Source organism: Crotalus tigris, unplaced genomic scaffold (assembly GCF_016545835.1).
Source record: "Crotalus tigris isolate CLP2741 ecotype Arizona unplaced genomic scaffold, ASM1654583v1 scf7180000024196.274895, whole genome shotgun sequence".
Taxonomy (NCBI): Eukaryota; Metazoa; Chordata; class Lepidosauria; order Squamata; family Viperidae; genus Crotalus; species Crotalus tigris.
In genome coordinates this window covers 72,889-92,400 of record NW_024100424.1, presented here as the reverse complement: position 1 = coordinate 92,400, position 19,512 = coordinate 72,889, and the positions used below count along the sequence as shown (strand labels likewise).

Below are 19,512 nucleotides of genomic sequence, written 5' to 3'. Positions count from 1 at the left end.
CATTAGTAATTCTGTGGTACATATAAGCTTCTTCCAACTAAGTCCAATATTACACCCGCCTCCTCCAGTTCCCCATGGTTCTGTTAACAACTTTTTCTTCCATTCCATCAGCTCTCCTTCTTCGTCATCCAGTATGTTCTGAAACCTTAGTTTATAAAATGTCTTTTCTGTTTCCAGTATTATCTTTGTATCTTCTGAGTTTTCATTTATCTGAGTCTGGTCATTAGTTTCTTCCTTTAGATCGTCAATGTTTGTGTCAGCATTCTCTAGTTTTCCTTCTATTTTCTGGGTTGCTGGTTCTTTCTCTGTAGTTGTCTTCTGAGTTTGTAGATTTAAATTAGAAAATTGTTCTTTTATCTCCTTTGTGTTATTATTAACCTACTCACAAGCTAAAGTAATTGTTTTTTGTATTAATTTCAACATGGAGAGAATTTCTGTGTTTCATCAGTATTTTCTTGATGATATGGCAAGTTAAGGTTACTGGGAACAGATGTTAAAGATGGTGTTTTATTATTTAACACTGAATATGAAACGTCCATTTTATTTATTTATTTATTTTATAAGTAGATTTTATAGATTTATAAAATTTATAAATTTATAGATTTATCTAACCAGCTGTCCGTTCCTGAATCTCTCCTAAGCAGATATAAATAAAATTCAAAATTTTCTGTCCAGTAAGAAATATATCCTTTCTATCCAGGGAGAAAAAAGAACCACTGAAGATTGTTTAACAATCAAGATTTATAATCCAAAGTATTCTATATGTTTCTTCTACAAAAAAATAAATAAATCCACAATACAGTTCTGAAAGTCAGTATTTATATTCAAAATTCAGACAGGCCAAATTTAGAATGTTTATCATCTCTGCCACATAGATAAGCAGCCCTCAAGCCTCTTCCTTTTTTCTCAGCTGCAATTTCTCAATAGTAAAAGCTTCCAAGGCCAGCCAAAGTCTTATCTAGTTCTGGGCTTCAAGCCAGGTTTCTTTTAGGCATAAATAAGTTGTAGTGCCGCAATTCACCACTAGATGTCATCAATGCCACTTTCCAATTTTTAGATCCCAAACTTATATTGTAAATTTTTCAAGTCTTTTTCTTTAAAAAAAGGTCTTATGCAGTAATCAGTGCTCAGTCATGGCAGGGTGCAAAGAATGGCTGACTGCCTTCGCAGTGTTTATTGTTTTTATAGAGTTTTACAAGAAGCAAAAGTTACTGCATGACAATAGCATTTCATTAGCTAAAATCCTTTACCAATCCTCAAGAGTAAAAAGCCAGAGGCCAAAAACAGGGAATAGTTAATAGAATCTTGTTGTTTGCGAGCAAGCTGTTATCAGACAAGCAAGGTCACACAGACCTGCGTACTTTCACATCGCTATGGTGATGTGAGTGGGGGGAGATAGATGCAGAGAAAACACAAGCGTTGGAGGGGCAGTTTTCCACACACAACCTTTGCCTGTCTCTCACTTCTACATCTCACTCCTTTTTGTTTTGTTAGACAAAATATCGTCGCAAGAGGGGTTATCCTGGCAGTTGTTGATACAGGGCCAAAATTTGACCCCGAGGCAATGTGGGAGAGAATTTGGGGTTAAAAGCTCTAATACATATATTGCAAAATAAAAGGAATACATTACATAAACAGCACCCACAAAGATCCTAAGGTACCAATTTTCAAATCAGAGGCCAAATTGTGTAAAATATTAATCTGGTGCTGGATGGTTCATGAATTATCAGAAATATTGAAACAATACATTCCCTCAAAACTTTCACAACCCAAATGCTGGTGCAGAAGCAAATAATCAATTGCAGCGTGATTTTGCAAAATAGCTTTTCTCAAATTTTGCAGTTCATGGTTGATCGCTGAAATAGTTGAAGAAGTAGTATTAATTATTTTTGCTAAATTACATGTAATAGCATTAATGTTAAGGTGAGCACGAACAGCAAGTCCTGGCACGCCCATTAGAGATATACCCAATGCTACATATTCTGCTTGATTAAGTAAGGTTGTCTCAGAGTCACAAGTGTTGTCTAGCATGACACCACGTGGAGAATGGTTTGTGTGAATTTGTTGTTTGGAAAGCAAAACAGGAATCAGCCGGCTGAGGCAACATTGCGCTTCACTAATAGTAGCAGGAATATAATTTAAAGTTTCTTGACCACATGTAAAAAACCCTCCTTGCAGTAGCCAAGCATGTCCAAAATAAAAGGAAGTCTCTATTGAAGCTGTGCAGTTTAAAGCAGGTGAACCAATGCGATGACAGTGAGGTTTTTTAAGCAGTAACCCCCATAGTCAGTGAAGTTTTGAATTACTGCAGAAGGGGTGCAAACAAAGACTAAACATGTAGAAAGCAAATTTTCCATGTCATACATTTCAGATAAACAAAAGAAGTCGTTTTGCGTTATGTTAGATTTTGCTTCATTCGTTGCTTGAATGATTGTTTGAGTGGGATGACAGTTGCTGTTGTCAAAAGGCAGATGTTAACGATCAGACACAAACAAATGATGGATAAGAAATTTGCAGTTAAAACCGCAAAAATGGCAGCACACAGGTTCTCAGGGATCAAGTTCTTTACATTTCCCCATGTCACTGGCTGCTTGGCGTGTCAGGATCAGATTGGTTGCTGTGCCATCTGTAGAGTCACCCTTGCCATTTCTGGGACTGGTGCCATGACATCCCTGGCTGGGTGAACGTAATGTGCTGGAATCCACAAAGGTCCTGCAGGAGCAAGCACAGCAGCATAGCCCCGCCCCCAAGTGATCAGAGGGACTGGTCCCAACCATGCTTTGTCTGGTAATGCCTGATAATATACCAGAGGTAGAGGCAAGTTTGTTTTCTGTTGAAAGTGTCTCTGATAAGCGGTCAAATTTTGAATGAAAATATTCAATTGGTGTAATGTAAATAATACTTTTTGAACCTGTTGTATTACCCATGACAAATTGGGTACCCTAGATGATCCGTCCTTTTTTATTTGTTTGTGAAGGCAGTCCTTGAAGGACCGATTAGCACGTTCCATGATAGCTTGACCCATGGAATTATAGAGAAGACCATGAGTAAAAACAATATTTCAGGTTGTACAAAATTGTAAAAAAAGCCACTGAAGAATAGGCTGGCCCATTGTCAGTTTTAAGGGAAGAGAGCTTACCCAGGGCTGTAACGGCTGAAAAAAGATGAAAAATAACATGTGAAGCTGTTTCCCCTCGTAGAGGTGGGGGAAATTGTTCCTAAATACCTATTTATGAATATATTTCTAGGAAGCCAAAAAGAGAGAACATGGATAATATCCATTTGTCATAGTTGATTAGAGGCAAAACCACATAAAAGACATAAAAAGACATGAAAAAGACATACAAAAAGAATTAGGCCCAGGAGGAATGACTGCGTATATGAGAAATAAAATTATAAATGCTTTCAGTTTTGGAACAGCTGCTGCAAAGTTAAAAACAAAGCCATGAGATTGGGGTCAATCCTGGGTGTGATATAAACACCTGAAAGAGTAAAAATAAGTTGGCATACATAATGAGAGTCAGAGATTAAGTTAAAAGGCTGTTGAGAAAATATTTGAAAAGCTAAAATAACAGTAGATAATTCTGAGCATTGTGATGAGGATTGCATTGCAGTGTAGGACACTTTTCAGGTATCATCATGAGGATCCTTGTAAGCAATTGCTCCTCTCCCTCACCCTCCATCAGAAAAAATAGTAACTTGTGGCAAGGGAGAAGGAGGAAGAAATCAGTGGCTGGACCGGAAAGGAAAAAGTCATTAAACAAGCAAGTCAAAGATCTTTAGGCAAATGATATGAAATACAGCCTATATAGTCAGTTAAAGCACATTAAAGAGATAAGTTATTTTTGAAAACAATATTAATTAAATCAGTTCCTTTTCGACGGCAAGCTCGTGTGTGTCCTAAGGTTATCATTTTAGCAACCACCTGGATAAAAATTAAACATTTTGGGATGAGATATGGGATAAATAAATATTATTCAATCCAATATACTTTTTGCACTTCTATTACAGTTAATGCTCCGGTAGGTAATTTACTAATAGGAAGAAATCAAAAGTGTGGAATTCTGTCCACAAATTGAGTACTCATGATGTCATCAATTTGTGCAACTATATTTTTTCTGGGACTTACTGCAATCCTAAATCATTTTATATTTCTGAAAGCCAATTAAATTGTATCTTTGGTGCTTCAATTTAATCAAAGTCCATTCAGATGGAAACAAATTTTATATAAATAGGTTAAACATTTATAAATCTTAACAAAGCAATTCAGTTAGTTCTTGTGGTTATTGGATATAAAAAATATTGTCCAACAATTACTGTTTCCTCTTTTGAGTAAAAAATTATTTGTCGAAACTGCATAAGTGAACGTCAACTTTCAGATTCACTCCACCCTTCTCAGATCGCAATTCTAAGCAGAAGGAAAAAAAAATTAAACGAACAGCTCCCCTTCCTTCTGTCTCTCGCTCTTTAAGCAACGCAGCCAGCCGAAAGAGACGGGGGGGGGGGGAAATCTCAATACCAAAAATAGTTTTCTCTCCTTCATATGCATTTTCCATAAATTCTTCTCATACAAATATTTACTATTTTTTTCACAGTTTGGGAGAGAATGGGTGGGGTTTGAGGGCTAACACACACTTCAACAAATTAACTCATTCAGTTCCATACTGACTTTTGCATAAAACCATTCCACATACAAATATTTCATTTCATACTTTCTCCAGGCAAACCATATATTCTTAACAAGGCCTTTTTGTATTGTTGTTATCAGAGAGGGTTTTACCCTCTTCCAAGTCTTGGAAATAACACAGAACAACACAGACAAACGTATATACACAAATACTGTTACAACAACATTTATTTAGACATATGACTTGTTCTGCAAGAAGCGAGAAAAATGACAAGGTGATTTCAACCAAAAGTGGTTTTGAGGGCCCTAATCATCTCCCATTTTTCTCACCATTCCAAGCCCAAGCATAATGTTCTGAGTGGCCACACACACACACATAACACAAGAGCACCACCAGACATTGTCTGACAGGATTAAACTTAACAAATTGCAGAGGAGTTTCAAACCATTCCAATTGCTCAAAACACTTTGATTTATATCTCTAAATAAACAGCAAACAAATTAGCCTTTTCAGAAGAAGCTGAAAATCCAATTAAAGATGTTTTAAGAGGAATAAATTTTACTTAGTTGCAAGCAGAAGGGGGGCTGGTAGTTAATTGCTGCCCTTCTGAAGCATTTGAGCCATATTTTTTCCCCTTGCCTGACGGCACTGAATACTATCGATGTTTATACAGGAGCCCAAGGTTCAAGATGTAAATTATTTTAGCCTAAGCGTCCAATACTCAAGATTCGAAGAATACTGTTTTCCTATCCCAGCCGCCAGTTTCCTTGTGTCCGCTTCAAGTATTGCCACGCCTGAGTTGTGTAGCAAGAATCTAAGTTCTTGTACATGCTTTTGCTGGGGGGGGGGTAATTTGCAGCCATACTTACCACTGAGAGGTCTCGTAAGACGAAAGTGTACCTAGGGGTCTGTTCCAGACGATGATAAGTATGTTGGTAGCTGCTTCTTCCCGGAGGGGTCCCAAAACCAAATGTCCCTGTTCAGACGCCATATGTAGTAATCAGTGCTCAGTCATGGCAAGGTGCCAAGAAATGGCTGACTGCCTTCGCAGTGTTTATTGTTTTTATAGAGTTTTACAAGAAGCAAAAGTTACTGCATGACAATAGCATTTAATTGGCTAAAATCCTTTACCAATCCTCAAGAGTAAAAAGCCAGAGGCCAAAAACAGGGAATAGTTAATAGAATCTTGTTGTTTGCGAGCAAGCTGTTATCAGACAAGCAAGGTCACACAGACCTGCGCACTTTCACATCGCTATGGTGATGTGAGCGGGGGGAGATAGATACAGAGAAAACACAAGCATTGGAGGGGCAGTTTTCCACACACGACTGTCTCTCACCTCTACAGTCTTAAAAACATTTTTAGTCCCCAAATTCTCAAATTGTATGTATATATTAATTTCAGATAAGTCTTAAAGGTTTCGCCAATATCCCCAAGTAATTAATTCGCTGCTTTTCTTTTCTGAGGGAATGGGGCGGAAATTCCCTTTCCCTCTTTCATCGGAGGGAGTGCTTTGGACAGATTTTCAGGAAGAGATGTTAAAAACATAAAGAAAGGATCAGGTCTCACCCAGTTTCATCCATGTTGCTGTAAAGTTGCTTGTAGTGCTTGTTGACTTCCGTTATCAGCAGCTTTAGAGTGGCTAAACAAATGCAGCCAGTCTTTCCCCTGCCAGTTTGGAGGGCTTCCTCGGATCAAATGGGAGGGCTGCTGCCCCCCCCTGTGATGAATGAGAGTCCCTTCCTTGTTTGCCACCTCTACAGGGCGACTTTTGACCCTTTCCAGCAGGGTGAAACCAGACGCAAAAGATGGAGCTCCATCTTCCTGCGTCTGCATCAAAACTAGGGCTTATTTTGGGGGTAGGCTTTACTTTCGGGAAAACACGATAGCATTGGCTTTGCCACAAACATATGCTTGAGTTTTTCGAATGCCACTTGGTACTCTATTGTCCATTTCAGTGGTTGGCTAGGTTTGGGCTTTCCTTCCCCCTTTGTCTTCAAATTGGTGATGCGGAGGGCTATCTGGGCAAACAATGGGTTGAATTGAATCCCAAAAGGCTTTTAAGTGCTTCTGGGTGCAGCCCACTCTCCTCATAACGCGGAGAGGCTGGGCTGGGCGAGGCGAAGCTGGCGAGAAGCCAAACCTGCCTGGGCGTGTGCACAGGAGGCAGCGAGCATGCCGCTCCCTGCCGAAACTGGGCAGCTGGGGGCTGGACAGCATCATGTAGTTAACGTGGACTCTCACTGCGCTTATGGCGCCCCTGGAGCCCCCAGAACCATGTGTGTGAAGTGGGCAAGGGCCATTTGCTGGTCTCCTCATTCGGCATGGAGGGTGACCCCTCCCCAGCTGCATTTCTTCCCTGTTTTTCTCCCTCTCTCATGACAAATATCGTCCCGCCATTCTGCTGTTAAGGCTGTGCAGCTCTTGTCCAGGAATTTACAGTGGCCTTTCAAGCTATGGCAACCTCTCTCCCTCCCCTTGTCTCTTCCTGGACACGGAGGGAAGGAAGGAAGGAAGGAAGGAAGGAAGGAAGGAAGGAAGGAAGGAAGGAAGGAAGGAAGGAAGGAAGGAAGGAAGGAAGGAGATGGGAATAAGAAAGAGGGAGGGAGGGAGGGAAACAGGAAGAAAGGAAAGGAGATGGGAATGAGAAGGAGGGAGATAGGGAAGGAGAGAGGGAAACAAAGGGAAGAAAGGAGATGAGAATGATAAAGAGGGAGGCAAAGAAGGAGGGAGGGAGGGAAGGAAGGAAACAGGAAGGAAGGAAATTGGAATGAGAAAGGGAAGCAGGGAGGGAGAGAAATAGGACTGAAGGAAGGAGATTGGAATGAGAGGCAGGGAGGGATGTAAACAGGAAAGAAGGAGAGATGAGAAGGAGGGAGGGAGGGAAGAAAGGAAGGTAGAAAGGAGGGAGGGAGGGAGGGAGGGAGATAGGGAGATTGGAACGAGAGGGAAGGAGGGTCTGAGGGAAGTCCTGCTTTAGTCCTGCCATGTTGTCCTTTCACCATCCCCTTGCCCCCTCCTCCCGGCCTATCCTGGTGGTCTCCCATCCTATCGCTTAACCCGGTCATATGCTTCCTGCAAGTCCAATGTGGTAAAAATCTTCCCCTTTGCCAAATAGGCTAGCATATCCTTCATTAGGGGAAGTGGGTAGACATTTTCCATGCAAATAGTCTTTAGCCCACAGTAGTCTATACATATACGAAAGAACCCATCCTTCTTCTTAAACAGTACCTGGGCAGCCACTCACGGTCTGGTGGGTTGTATGAAACCACACTCTAGGTTTTTGTCTATGAATGCCTGCAGTTCCTCTAATTTTCTGGGGATCAAGGAATACAGATTGGGCTTGGGCAATTTAGCCCCCAGTAAGATTTCTATGAAGCGATCAGTTGAGCAATTGAGTTCTTTTCATTGAAAACATCTCGTAGATCCCAATATTCTTTAGCAATCCAGGGATCACCGTTGGGGCGTTCCTTTGTCACAGCTCCCACCTCCCTTCTTGGCTTTGCCCTTAGGGGTAGGGACCTCAAGTCTCTCTTTCATTTTTCCCTTGGGGCTAGCTCATCAAATCTTTAACATTTTCCTTCTCCAGTTTACATAAGGATTTAACTTCAGTAGCTATGCCAACCCCAATACAAGGGGTCTCTCCATGCCTGGCATCACAATAAAGCTCAAGGTTTCCATATGAGCCCCTATTCCCACCTCTATTGGTTCGGTGATGAACATTGTACAGGCCCCCCTACTTCCAAGTTGTCCAGCTGGCAAAAAACCACAGGCACTTTGTCTGAGTCTCAGACCTAGTTTCACACTAGGGCAGAGCTGACCAGGCACCTGGTACAGTTTGAGTCAAGGAGGGCTACCAAGCTCCCCTTGCGCCCTGAGGATGGCACCACCAGTTCTGTGAGAATGGTCACTGTAATGACTTAAGGGACCCTCTCATCCCACTGGGATTAGCCTGCCCCACCTATGCCAGCAAAGGAGACATGCTGTGTGTCCTGTCAGCCCCAGTAGTCCAGCCAGGGAGGTCCAGGAGAAGGGCTTTCTCTGCCATTGTACCTGTCCTATGGAACATCTTGCCCCCAGAGTGAGGTTGGCTCCAACCCTCCCGACCTTCCATAAGAGCCTAAAAACCTGGTTCTGCCAGTTGGCTTGGGGCTCCAATGGGAGAATATCACAGTAAAGGTGGTTGATCGATTAACAACAGATCCCACCTTTCCTCTGTTCTGCTCCTGTGTTCCTATCTTTTAATTGGGTCACTATATTTGTGTGTGTATCCAATTTAGGCTTTTATCTTGATACAGTTTTTATTTTTAAGATTGTAAGCTGCCCAGAGTTACCTGAAGGTAAGATGGGCAGCCAATAAATGTTATACACAAACAAACAAACACACAAAGTTATGAGCTCTATTCATATAAGAACTTCAACTCCAAAATGTACATTAAAATTTATGGGATGTGACTAGCGCATCCATCTTTAAAACTGTACCTATACTGTGGGAAAACCATGGTGATTTAAAATCCCAACATATTCTGAGATGAGATCTAAAGCATACTATGTTACATATAGTTGGGCTATTTACTTCCATAATTGATCCATCCTAAGAGGTTTTCATGTACAGAGCCACTTGTAAGTAATCCTGACATATTGCTATGTCTGTCATTTAAGGATGTACATCATGGAAATGGTACGCAGCAAGCTTTCTACAGTGATCCCAATGTCCTTTATATTTCACTACATCGCTACGATGATGGAAACTTCTTCCCAGGCAGTGGAGCCCCTGATGAGGTAATAATATGATAAATATGTGATTTCTTCCATTTTCAGAAGTAAATGTTTTAGTTTTTAATTCTCTGAAATTGTTTAGCCTCATCCCTCAAATCCATGACAGCTAAATATAATTGTAGCAATGTAAGTTCTTCATGTTTTGTATTTTATCTATCTATATATAAAATTTAGATATAGATATATGGATATAACAATAGCAATAGGATTTAGACTTATATATCGCTCTATATTGCTTTACAGCACTCTCTGAGAGATTTATAGAGTCAGCATATTTCTCCCAACAATCTAGGTCCTCATTTTACTGAGAAGGATGGAAGGCTAGGTCAACCTCTAACCCTGCCAGGATCGAATTTCAGAATATGAGGAGAGTTAGCCTGCAATATTGCATTCTAACCACTGCGCCATCAGGATTCTTGGTGATATATAGGTAATCCTCAACTTACAACCACAATTGAGACCACTTTGCAGAGACAGAACTCTTGGAATAATTCTTCCAACAGGCATCCTTTATTAAGAGAAAATGGTTGCAGGCGTTCTAGACAGGACTTGGGGTCCAAGCTCTCCCATTCAAGGTTTTAAGGGGTTCCCCAGTAGCCCCACCCAATCACCCCCTTCTTCCAGCGACAGTCTCAGGCATTACACTCCCACCCCCTTTTCCTTACTGCCGGCTGGATGGAGACTTCAGAGAGAACTACATGAAAGGTAATAGCCCCATTCTTATGGTTAGTCCTTTTGGCGATATCCACATTCAGTCTCTTTGAAGTGTACTGAAGGAAGTGAGTCCCTTTGTTCACCCCCTTCCCTTCATCGTATGACAGAATCCAGGGAAGGCAGAAATGGGGTTTTCTATAGTTGATAACTAGGGATGAAATATAATTGGATTCTGACAGTTGCTAAGTGAGAAATTTGTTAACTGAGTTTTGCCCCATTTTATGATTTTTCTTGCCACAGTTGTTAAATGAATCACTGCAATCTTTAAGTTAGTAACACGGTTGTTAAGTGACTCTGGCTTCCCCATTGACTTACGTTTGTCAGAAGGTTGCAAAAGGGGATCAGATGACATCAGGACACTGCAACCATCATAAATATGAGTCAGTTGACAAGCATCTGAATGTAAATTACATGACCATGGGAATGCTGCAAGGGTGATAAGTCACTTTTTTCAGTGCCGTTAACAGTCCAACACATAGTGTCAGGGTGTAAGGTACAAGCAAGAATAGCATGTACTGAACAACACAACCAAATACCTGGCATTATGTACAGGAACATCTACAGCAGGGGTTCTCAACCTTGGCAACTTTAAGACTTATGGACTTCAACTCCCAGCTTTGCTGGCTGAGGAATTCTGGGAGTTGAAGTCCACAAGTCTTAAAGTTGTCAAGGTTGAGAACCCCTGATCTACAGAGTGTAAGTATCTTACATCCAGATGAGAAATTCCACAGAACATTGTAGAGAATAATAGGACTAAGATCCTGTTGAGTTTCCAGACCCAGATGGACAGGCAGGTACTATCCAAGCAACCAGATACTGTGGTAGTAGACAAGGACCAAAAAACAGTGGTGGGGATAGCTGTAGTGATGCTAAGGGACAGCAACATCAAGAAGGAGTATGAAAGACTGTAGAAGTATCGGGGCCTGAAGGGGAAACTAGAGAAGCTGTGACAAAGACCAAAATGATAAGAACACTTGGGCTATAACAGGAATTAAGTTGGGAGAATGAGCAGATCCTAGGAAGAACACCAGAGCTCTGTTTCCAGAAGAGTTGTCAGCCACTCTCTCTCAGTTCTAGGAAGCAGGCAATGGCAAATCACTACCAAAATCTCACAAGATAACTGCAGGGATTAGTCCAGGCAATTACCAGGAGAAGCATTAATAATGAATGAATGAATTAAATCTAATTAATTGTATTATTAATCCCTGCTTGGCATGTTATTATTTATTATATAGGGAATCCTCAACTTACCACCATTCATTTAATGAAAATCCAAGTTATGAAGGCCTTGGAAAAAGTGATTTATAATCTGTATTGCACTTATGACCATTGCAGTTACATAATCACAATTCCGGCGTTTGGTAACCAGGTCACATTTGCAGCTGGTTGTCACATCTTGCCATCACGTGATTGTGACTTTTTTTGCCAATTTCCAACCCCCCCCAAAAATGGGAAAGGTGGATTTACTTTATTATAAAAATTGTTGTAAAATCAGATCTGACACAATTTACAACAGAAACTCCAATTGTAATTGTAAATTGAGGACTACCTGTACCAGTAAAAGATACTCCCAGGATTAATTCAAAGGCAGAAATAAATAAATAAATAATCATGTTTAAATCTCTGCTTCTCATTTTGTTGTTTTATCATGCCATCAGAGGATTTTCTCAGATTAAATAATATTCTTATGTTTAAATGAAAACGTTCTCACAGTAATACTTGTAATTTAGGTATGGTTTCTTATTAATGTGAGAAATTAATTGCCCAGTCTGTGTAATGCTGATTTTGCAATTTAAAAATAGAGAGGATACATATTCTTTTCACCTATTCCAACTTACTTCAAATCTGTGCCATTCAGATGCTTTGGTTTGAAACTTTCTAGTCAGCATGGTAATTCCCCATACCTAATTGGTAAAGGCTTCCCTGTACTGCCCCTACTAATATATTGAGCATATATGGGAAAGATATCGTCTCACTTTCAAGGAAATTGTGGTGTGGGGTCATCCGTTGAAATAATTGTGGAGAAAGTCGGGAGTTTTTGTTTTTTTTTAAAAAAAAAAAACAGCACTTAATTTATATGCTTAATTGCACAACAGTTAATGAAAAGTTCAGCCTTACAATTTATTGTCCTTATTGGTTCATATATGGATTTTTGTTAACAAATTCTAAGTACCAGTTTGAATGGATATCTATTTTCCTTGTAATTAAAAGCCTAGAATCTTAGATCCTAGAGATTATTCCTGCTTTGTAAATTTCCCAGATGTCCCTGATTAGCAATTGTGTTGGATTAAGAGGGACTTTTGGCTTGACACAACTTCCTCTGTTGTCAATTATATAAACTGTTATTTAATATTACGCTGCTCTCATACCAGGATAACTAACTGTATTGCAATATATAGAAAACTTCTTTAAATTAAATTTAAATATTTTCAAATAAATTTGGTGATTAAGTAGAAATACAATTTGAACAGTCTTTTTCTTGCTACGTAGCCCTGATAGTTTGCTTTTTTGGGGGAAATAATATTAGAATTTTGCAGACATTTACCTAGGAGATACTTATGACCCGGATTCAAAGTTCCAAAGGTCACCCACTATGAGGCCACATAACAGTGATCTGGACTTTTGAAAACCCATTTGCACTTAGAACGGGTTGCCAAGCTCCATATTCATATAATTGTTATTTGCATTCTCCCAATCTTCCCTGCAGGCTTTCTCAGAAAGTCAACAAGGAAGTCAGCAGGAAAGGTTGCAAAATCACTATCACAGGACTCTTTCTGGTTTCTAGGAGCTGGCTGAAAAAGATCCATTGGAACTTATTTTAGGATGGACCTTTTTTACCCAGTCTCTCTGAGAGCAGAAGGGCTACCTGTCACATGGATTTCACTCTGCAGCTTGTTGCTCTCAAGTATACTAGCTGGAAAAAGCATTTCTTTCCTTTCAGACATGATCTTTCTTAAAGGGAAAAAGGCTTTTGTCCAGCCGTTCTCCCCTTCATAAAGGTGACATTTGCTGACTTTCTAGACAGAAAGCTAGCAAATGCAATGTTTTTAAAGGCTAGAAAGGCCACACACAAAGGGGAGGAGAACTGGCATGGTGGACTGGAGAAAACAAGAATCTTCAGGGATCCAAGCTTCATTTCTCTGGTCCAGTGCAGGAATTCCCTTCTAGATATGGAGGAGAGCAGCTTGCCTCTTTCAGAAGGCAGCTCTTTCCCTCTGTTTAATAATCTGTGCAGTTGCTTAGCAACTGCATCTGGTAGAGCCACTAGTTGAGCAAAGTGATCATATGTGCAACTTGCTTAATGACCACCACAATTTACAATTGTAATGGGCAGGCTCCATTATAGTCCTGAGCCAAGGACTATTGGTAATATGAGTATAAAAACGTGTGTTGTGGCCTCTTGAAGTCATGGACAATTTAGAGGGAAGTCATTCTCCAAATTTGCTTCAATGGCTTGCTCAAATGTGGGAGAAGGAATGGTAGAGCCAGGGGGAGGGGTGAAAAAAGATATCAGCCTAGAATCATGATGTAGCCACAAACTAAGTCCAACTCCCCTTGATTGCTATTGACCCTTATCTAACTGTTATCAGGTAATGACAAGCAGTGTGGCCCAATTAAAGATGTGGAAGGATGGAGGAGGTGGGATATTGATCAGTTAATTGATCAGCCATCTTTATTGTCACAACCCCAAGCTAATTGGCAGAGCAAGGTCTTACGGAAGGTCAGGAGGGCTGGAGCCAACCATACTCTGGGGGGGGCAAGTTGTAACCTTCTCCTGGACCCCACCAACCAGAATACTCAGGCAACAAGTTCCACAGTTTCAAGTAGTTTGGACCCTTGCTGTGAATTGTACCTGGAAACAGAGCATGCAGAGCAATGGTATTACATGGGCCATTCTTCAGGCCCCAGGAACTGCCTGCACCACTGCACTCTGCACCAGCTGTATCTTCTGAATGCTCTTCAAAGGTAGCCCCATGTAGAGCACATTACGACAATCCCAGCCATGAAATGATTGTTAAATTGAACCTTCCTATGTGGACCTGGTCTTTTGTGCCTGACAAGTGAAACAACTCAGCCCAGAGTTAAATTTAAGTAAATAGATAGATCTATTTGTCAAAACATTAGATTATCTGTCAAAATCATCCATTAATCACAATAAATTTTGTGACTTGTTTTGTTTAATGTTAGTTCATTTAATATTATAAAGGGCTGCAATATTGCAAATTTTGAGAACCCTTGTATTAAAATATTATTTTAAAATGATTATTCAAAAATACAATGAATAAAACAGAAAAGGTAAAGTGAAAGAATTTAAAAGCCTCAGTAAGTAAGTATCCTTCAGATCTTAGTTTAGTTTTTGTCATGGCACCCACCCACAATATTCTGGTCCTACATACTTTTTGGAATGTGGCTCTTTGGCTCCAGCATTTTTGACACTTCTGTTTTAAAACTACCACATGAAAAGAATATTTTAATTGCTATATTAGAAAAACTTACATTTTTTAAAAACTAAAATCATGTTATCTTCATGATTTACATGCTTAGGGTTTTGTTTCTCTATAATTTTTATTAAGAAAAGCCACCTAACATCCACAGTGACTCCAGGTGGCTTTGAACTAAAACTTCAAATACAAAATACAAAATACAATAAACTCTCACAACCTCTGGCAACAACAATCAAACCAACCACTCAATGGGCTCTGTATCACCCTGGGGTCCCCAGGCCCACTGGCAAACATTTCAGGAGCTTTTGAAAGAGTATCAAGGTGGGGGCCCAATCTTAACTCCACAGGAATGATGTTCCATAGAGAAGGTGATACTGTGGAGAAGACCCTTCTTCGTCCCATTAGATCAGTGGTTCTCAACCTGTGGGTCGGGACCCCATTTGGGGTCGAACGACCATTTCACGGGGGTCACCAAACAATGCAGTCCGCCATTTTTTCCCCCTTTTCCTTAGCTGTGCTACTCCCTTTTATTCTGTTGGTTTTTGAAAGCCAATAGAATAGACTCTCTTTTTCAAAAGCCAATAGGAATTGTCCAGGCTGTCTCTGCCCTGCTGAGCCCACCAAAAGTCCCATTCGGCAAATGGTGCTGCACCAGTTGAGTAGTCCTCGACTTACGACCGGTTGAGTAGTCCTCGACTTATGACCAGTTGGAGGTCGCGGCATTAAAAAGATTGAGAACCATTGCATTAGATCGACCTCCTTAATAGAGGGGACTCATAACATTCTCTGCCTCCCAGTTCTGGTGATTTGGCTAAATATAACTGGGAAAAGACTGTTCAGATAACTTGGACCCAAACTATGTAGGGCTTCAAAGGTGACAATCATCACTTTGAATTGGACCGCCTACAATACATCTGATGTGTGCAAATCTAGACTTATACAAAATCATGTGGTCCATGACATTTTGTACTAATTGAAATTTTTGGATACTTTTGAAGTGCAGCCCCATGTAAAGCACATTGCAATAGTCTAGGGGATGGGTCACTGTGAGCAGGGCTTGTTGGTCTAGGAAAGGGTATAACTAACTGACACACAGTCCACATTTGTGTAGAGGCCGTCCTGGCCACAACTGCAATCTACACCTTGAGCAAGTCTAGGAGAACCTCAGATTATCCATTGGGTCCATCTGGGGCAGTGCAACTTCATTCAAGATAAAAATTGGCAATTCTTCATGGACCAAAGAACTCCAAATTCAGAGCCATTCTGTCATCCCAGGGTTCAGTATGTTGTTCCCCGTTTAACCCTTAACAGCTTCCACGCACTGTGAGAAGGAGGTCGTGGCAGGGACTGAGACAAACAACTAGATATCATCAGCATACTGATTATATCTCACTTCATGCTGATGACTGATTTCATTTGGTAGCTACCTGTAGATGTTAAACAGAAGTAGAGAAAGTACTGAACCCTGTGTGACCACACAAAGTGGGGGCAAGGACCAGACCTCTCACTTCCTATCAACTTCAACTGATAACAGAGGAAGGAAGTGAACCAGAACAACACAGTGCCTCCTAGGCCATTCCAGAAGGGTAACATAGTCAATGATATTGCGGACCATAGAGAGTCTTCATCAATTTTTTCCAGTCACAGGAAGAAAAGTAACACAGACTGTCACAAAGAAGAGGAATCCCCTGGGTTCCCCAAAGAGAAAAAGGTGTGGTGGTGATTGATGACTCAAACAAGGGTGGTACAATTGAAAGAATTTTGGATTTCTGGATCATGATTTACATTATGATTTACATTATATCTTGGAAAGCCAAGCAGAGGAAAGAGACGGCCTTTAATGGCCGCGAAGAAATGACAGCCGACAGCTGACCAATGATAGCGGTGATCTAGCGGGATAGAAATGGGACAGATCCAGTCAAAGTAATCCTGACGTCTCTGTAGGAGTGATCCGGTGAGAGAATCTGCCAGAGGTTTTCTGGAAAAGACGGAAGAACAAGAAGCCCAGAAGAAAAGAGGAGAGGAGCTTCCCTCCTTGCTCTCTCACTAGCGGTGAAAACAAAGTTCGGGCACTGAAGGCTGGCCTGCATTGGTGCAACTACACCAGAACTTCAAATCGACGAGGAGCTTTCTTTGCCTTCCTCCTTCGTTTTCCTCCTTTCCTTCTGTCCTCCCTCCCTTTCTAGAAGGGAAGTCTAACTTCAAGAGGCAAAGCCACGGTAAAATCTCAGAGTGAAAGTGCAGAAGAAGCCAAGCAAGCAGACATTTTGCTCTGAGACTGCAGGTTGATTACTAGAAATAATAGCAAGAAAGACACCTGCTGGTTGAATTGAGAACAATCCAGGAGGGAAAGTTGAGAGGAAGGAAGGGAAAGAAGATAAGAGGAAACAGCAATCTTGTGACTTAAAATATACTTAGTTTTGGTTGTAAGTATAAACCAGAAAGTAGTGTAAAATCTCTTTTTTCTTTTTTGATCTCAAAATCTAAAAGATACTATAAGGAACTATAAGGAAAATATACAACTATTGAACTTTTTGAAATGATGGATTTTTGCTTATAATCAAAAATTGTCTTTGGATTATATTCACTGATAAGCTTATTGTGGACATTGACTTTTGTTAAATATAGGGTTAAGCATATGAATAACTGTATCCAATATATTTAATTAACAAGTTACTATTATATATAAAGCATAACATACTTAGCTTTAATATTGACAATCTATATACTCTGGAGAGAAACGGAGTAACTAAATAATTGGAGTGGCTGGTTTGAGAAGTTGAGAAAGATGACAAGCATTCCTAATCTCAGGAGAGTTGGAATAGGGAAGAAGCAGACAACACATACCTCACCAATGGAACCAAGCCCAGCTAGGCAAAAATCCCTGGAAGAGGTGACACAAAGAGACAGAGCAAACTCATTTAAAGATCTGCAACAAATATTGCAATCAATGCATGAGGTGATGTGTAAAAATCATGAAGACTTTAAAAAGAGATAGGGGAAGTGAGAAATGATACAGGGGAACTTAAGGAAAAGATGAGGTCTATGGATGGGAAATTTGAGTGCTTTCAGCAACTGATCATGAAAAATGAACAAAAATTACAGGAAATGGAAGAAAGAATGGAAAAAGAAGAACTGAGAGTAGACGAAATGAATGAGAGATTAGTTCAGGCAAACAGGGAATTAGAATTGACAGTTATTTCTCTGGAAGTAGAGAAGGCTGCCTACTACCTACGGATCCAAAATATAAGAGAGACGAAAGGTGAAGATTTACCAGTAATGGTGACAGGTATTCTGGCGAGGGCCCTAGGGACCAGTAAAGAGGAAATGGCCAATGAGATTGATGAGATTTATAGAATCCACACAAACTATGCGAGACAGCACAACCTCCCCAGAGAGGTTCATATAAGATTCGTTAAGAAATCTGTCCGAGATGAAATATTATTTAGGACTAGAGATGATCCACTGGAATATCAAGGCAGACAGCTAATTGTGCTTAAGCAAGTACCAAGAAGAGTGAGAGATATGAGAAGACCTTACCAACAAATAACCTCTAAATTGATAAGAAAAAATATTAATTTTAGATCAGCGATTCTCAACCTGTGGGTCGGAACCCCATTTGGGGTCGAACGACCATTTCACGGGGGTCGCCAAACAACGCAGTCCACCATTTTTTCCCCTTTTCCTTAGCTGTGCTACTCCCTTTTATTCTATTGGCTTTTGAAAGCCAATAGAATAGACTCTCTTGAATAGAGTCTAAATCTATTGGCTTTCAAAATCCAATAGGAATTGTCCAGGCTGTCTCTGCCCTGCTGAGCCCGCCAAAAGTCCCATTCTGCAAACGGTGCTGCAAGTTGTCTACAGCGAAGGCGAGCTGTCTGGAAGTTTCCACCCCTCCCTGCTGAGCAACTACTAAAAATGTAAGTAAAAGAGGGCCAGGGGTGGGAGGTGGGAGGCCGGTGGGCGCAGGGAGGGTTGCTGGCATGCGTGGGGCCCGGCGGGTGCCTTACCTCCCCTGGGCTGGGCCAGCTGGTGGCCCACCCGGTGGTCACCATGCACCGTTGCTTCCCCTTGCCAACTACACCTCGGCTGGTGCAGGGGGCGGCACCACGCATGCAGGGCGCTCCCGGGCAGGGAAAGTCCTCGACTTACAACCGGTTGAGTAGTCCTCGACTTACAACCGGTTGGGGGTTGCGGCATTAAAAAGGTTGAGAACCACTGTTTTAGATGGTTGGTACCGGAAGGGATTGTGGTCTTGTGGCAGGAAAAGAGGTTTCAGCTGGATACAATAGACATAACAGAGGAATTCTATAGGCAAAATTTTGGAAGCGAGGAGGAATTAGTTGTAAGACAGGTAAGAGAAGAAGGTGAGATCCTGACACAGGCCACAGAAGGAAAGGAATTACAAATTAAAGAGAAGGGAACTGGGAGAGGTGATGACATAGAGACTGAAAAGGACAATGGGAAATATGACGAGGATAGACTTAAAGCAATTAAAGAGGTTAGATCGACAAGGATGCCAGTGGAAAGAGAAGTACAAGCTAAAGAGTCTAGACCGACAATAGTAACAAGATCCAAATATAGATAAAGAGGCAAAAGAAGGAATTGAGATTATATCTCTGAACATCAATGGCTTTAACTCCCCATTAAAGAGGAAAAAATTCTTAAATAAACTGGGCAAGATGAATTTGGATATAATAATTTTACAAGAAGTGCATATTAAAAAACAACATCAATATTTATTAAATTGCCCTAAGCTGGGAAAAATGTTTGCTGCGCTCTCACAACAAAAGAAAGCAGGAGTAGTAGCATATATCAATGAGGAAATTCCAACAAACATGTTTATAATGATGAAGATGGTAGAATCTTAATAATAGAAGTAATTTTGAATAAAGTAAAAATAGCTCTTGCGGGAAACTGCTCCCAATGGAGGTCAGAAACAACTCTA

General features: G+C 40.7%; 1 protein-coding gene across 3 annotated transcripts in view; it reads left to right on the top strand.

The window, feature by feature from the left end:
- The window catches only part of HDAC4 (histone deacetylase 4), a 223,581-nt gene that overhangs the window by 171,556 nt on the left and 32,513 nt on the right, over nt 1-19,512 (top strand). For all 3 annotated transcript variants that reach the window (XM_039323459.1, XM_039323460.1, XM_039323458.1), the window contains one exon: nt 9,289-9,408. In XM_039323459.1, the coding sequence (XP_039179393.1) occupies nt 9,289-9,408 (120 nt within the window). The remainder of the gene's footprint in view (nt 1-9,288; nt 9,409-19,512) is intronic.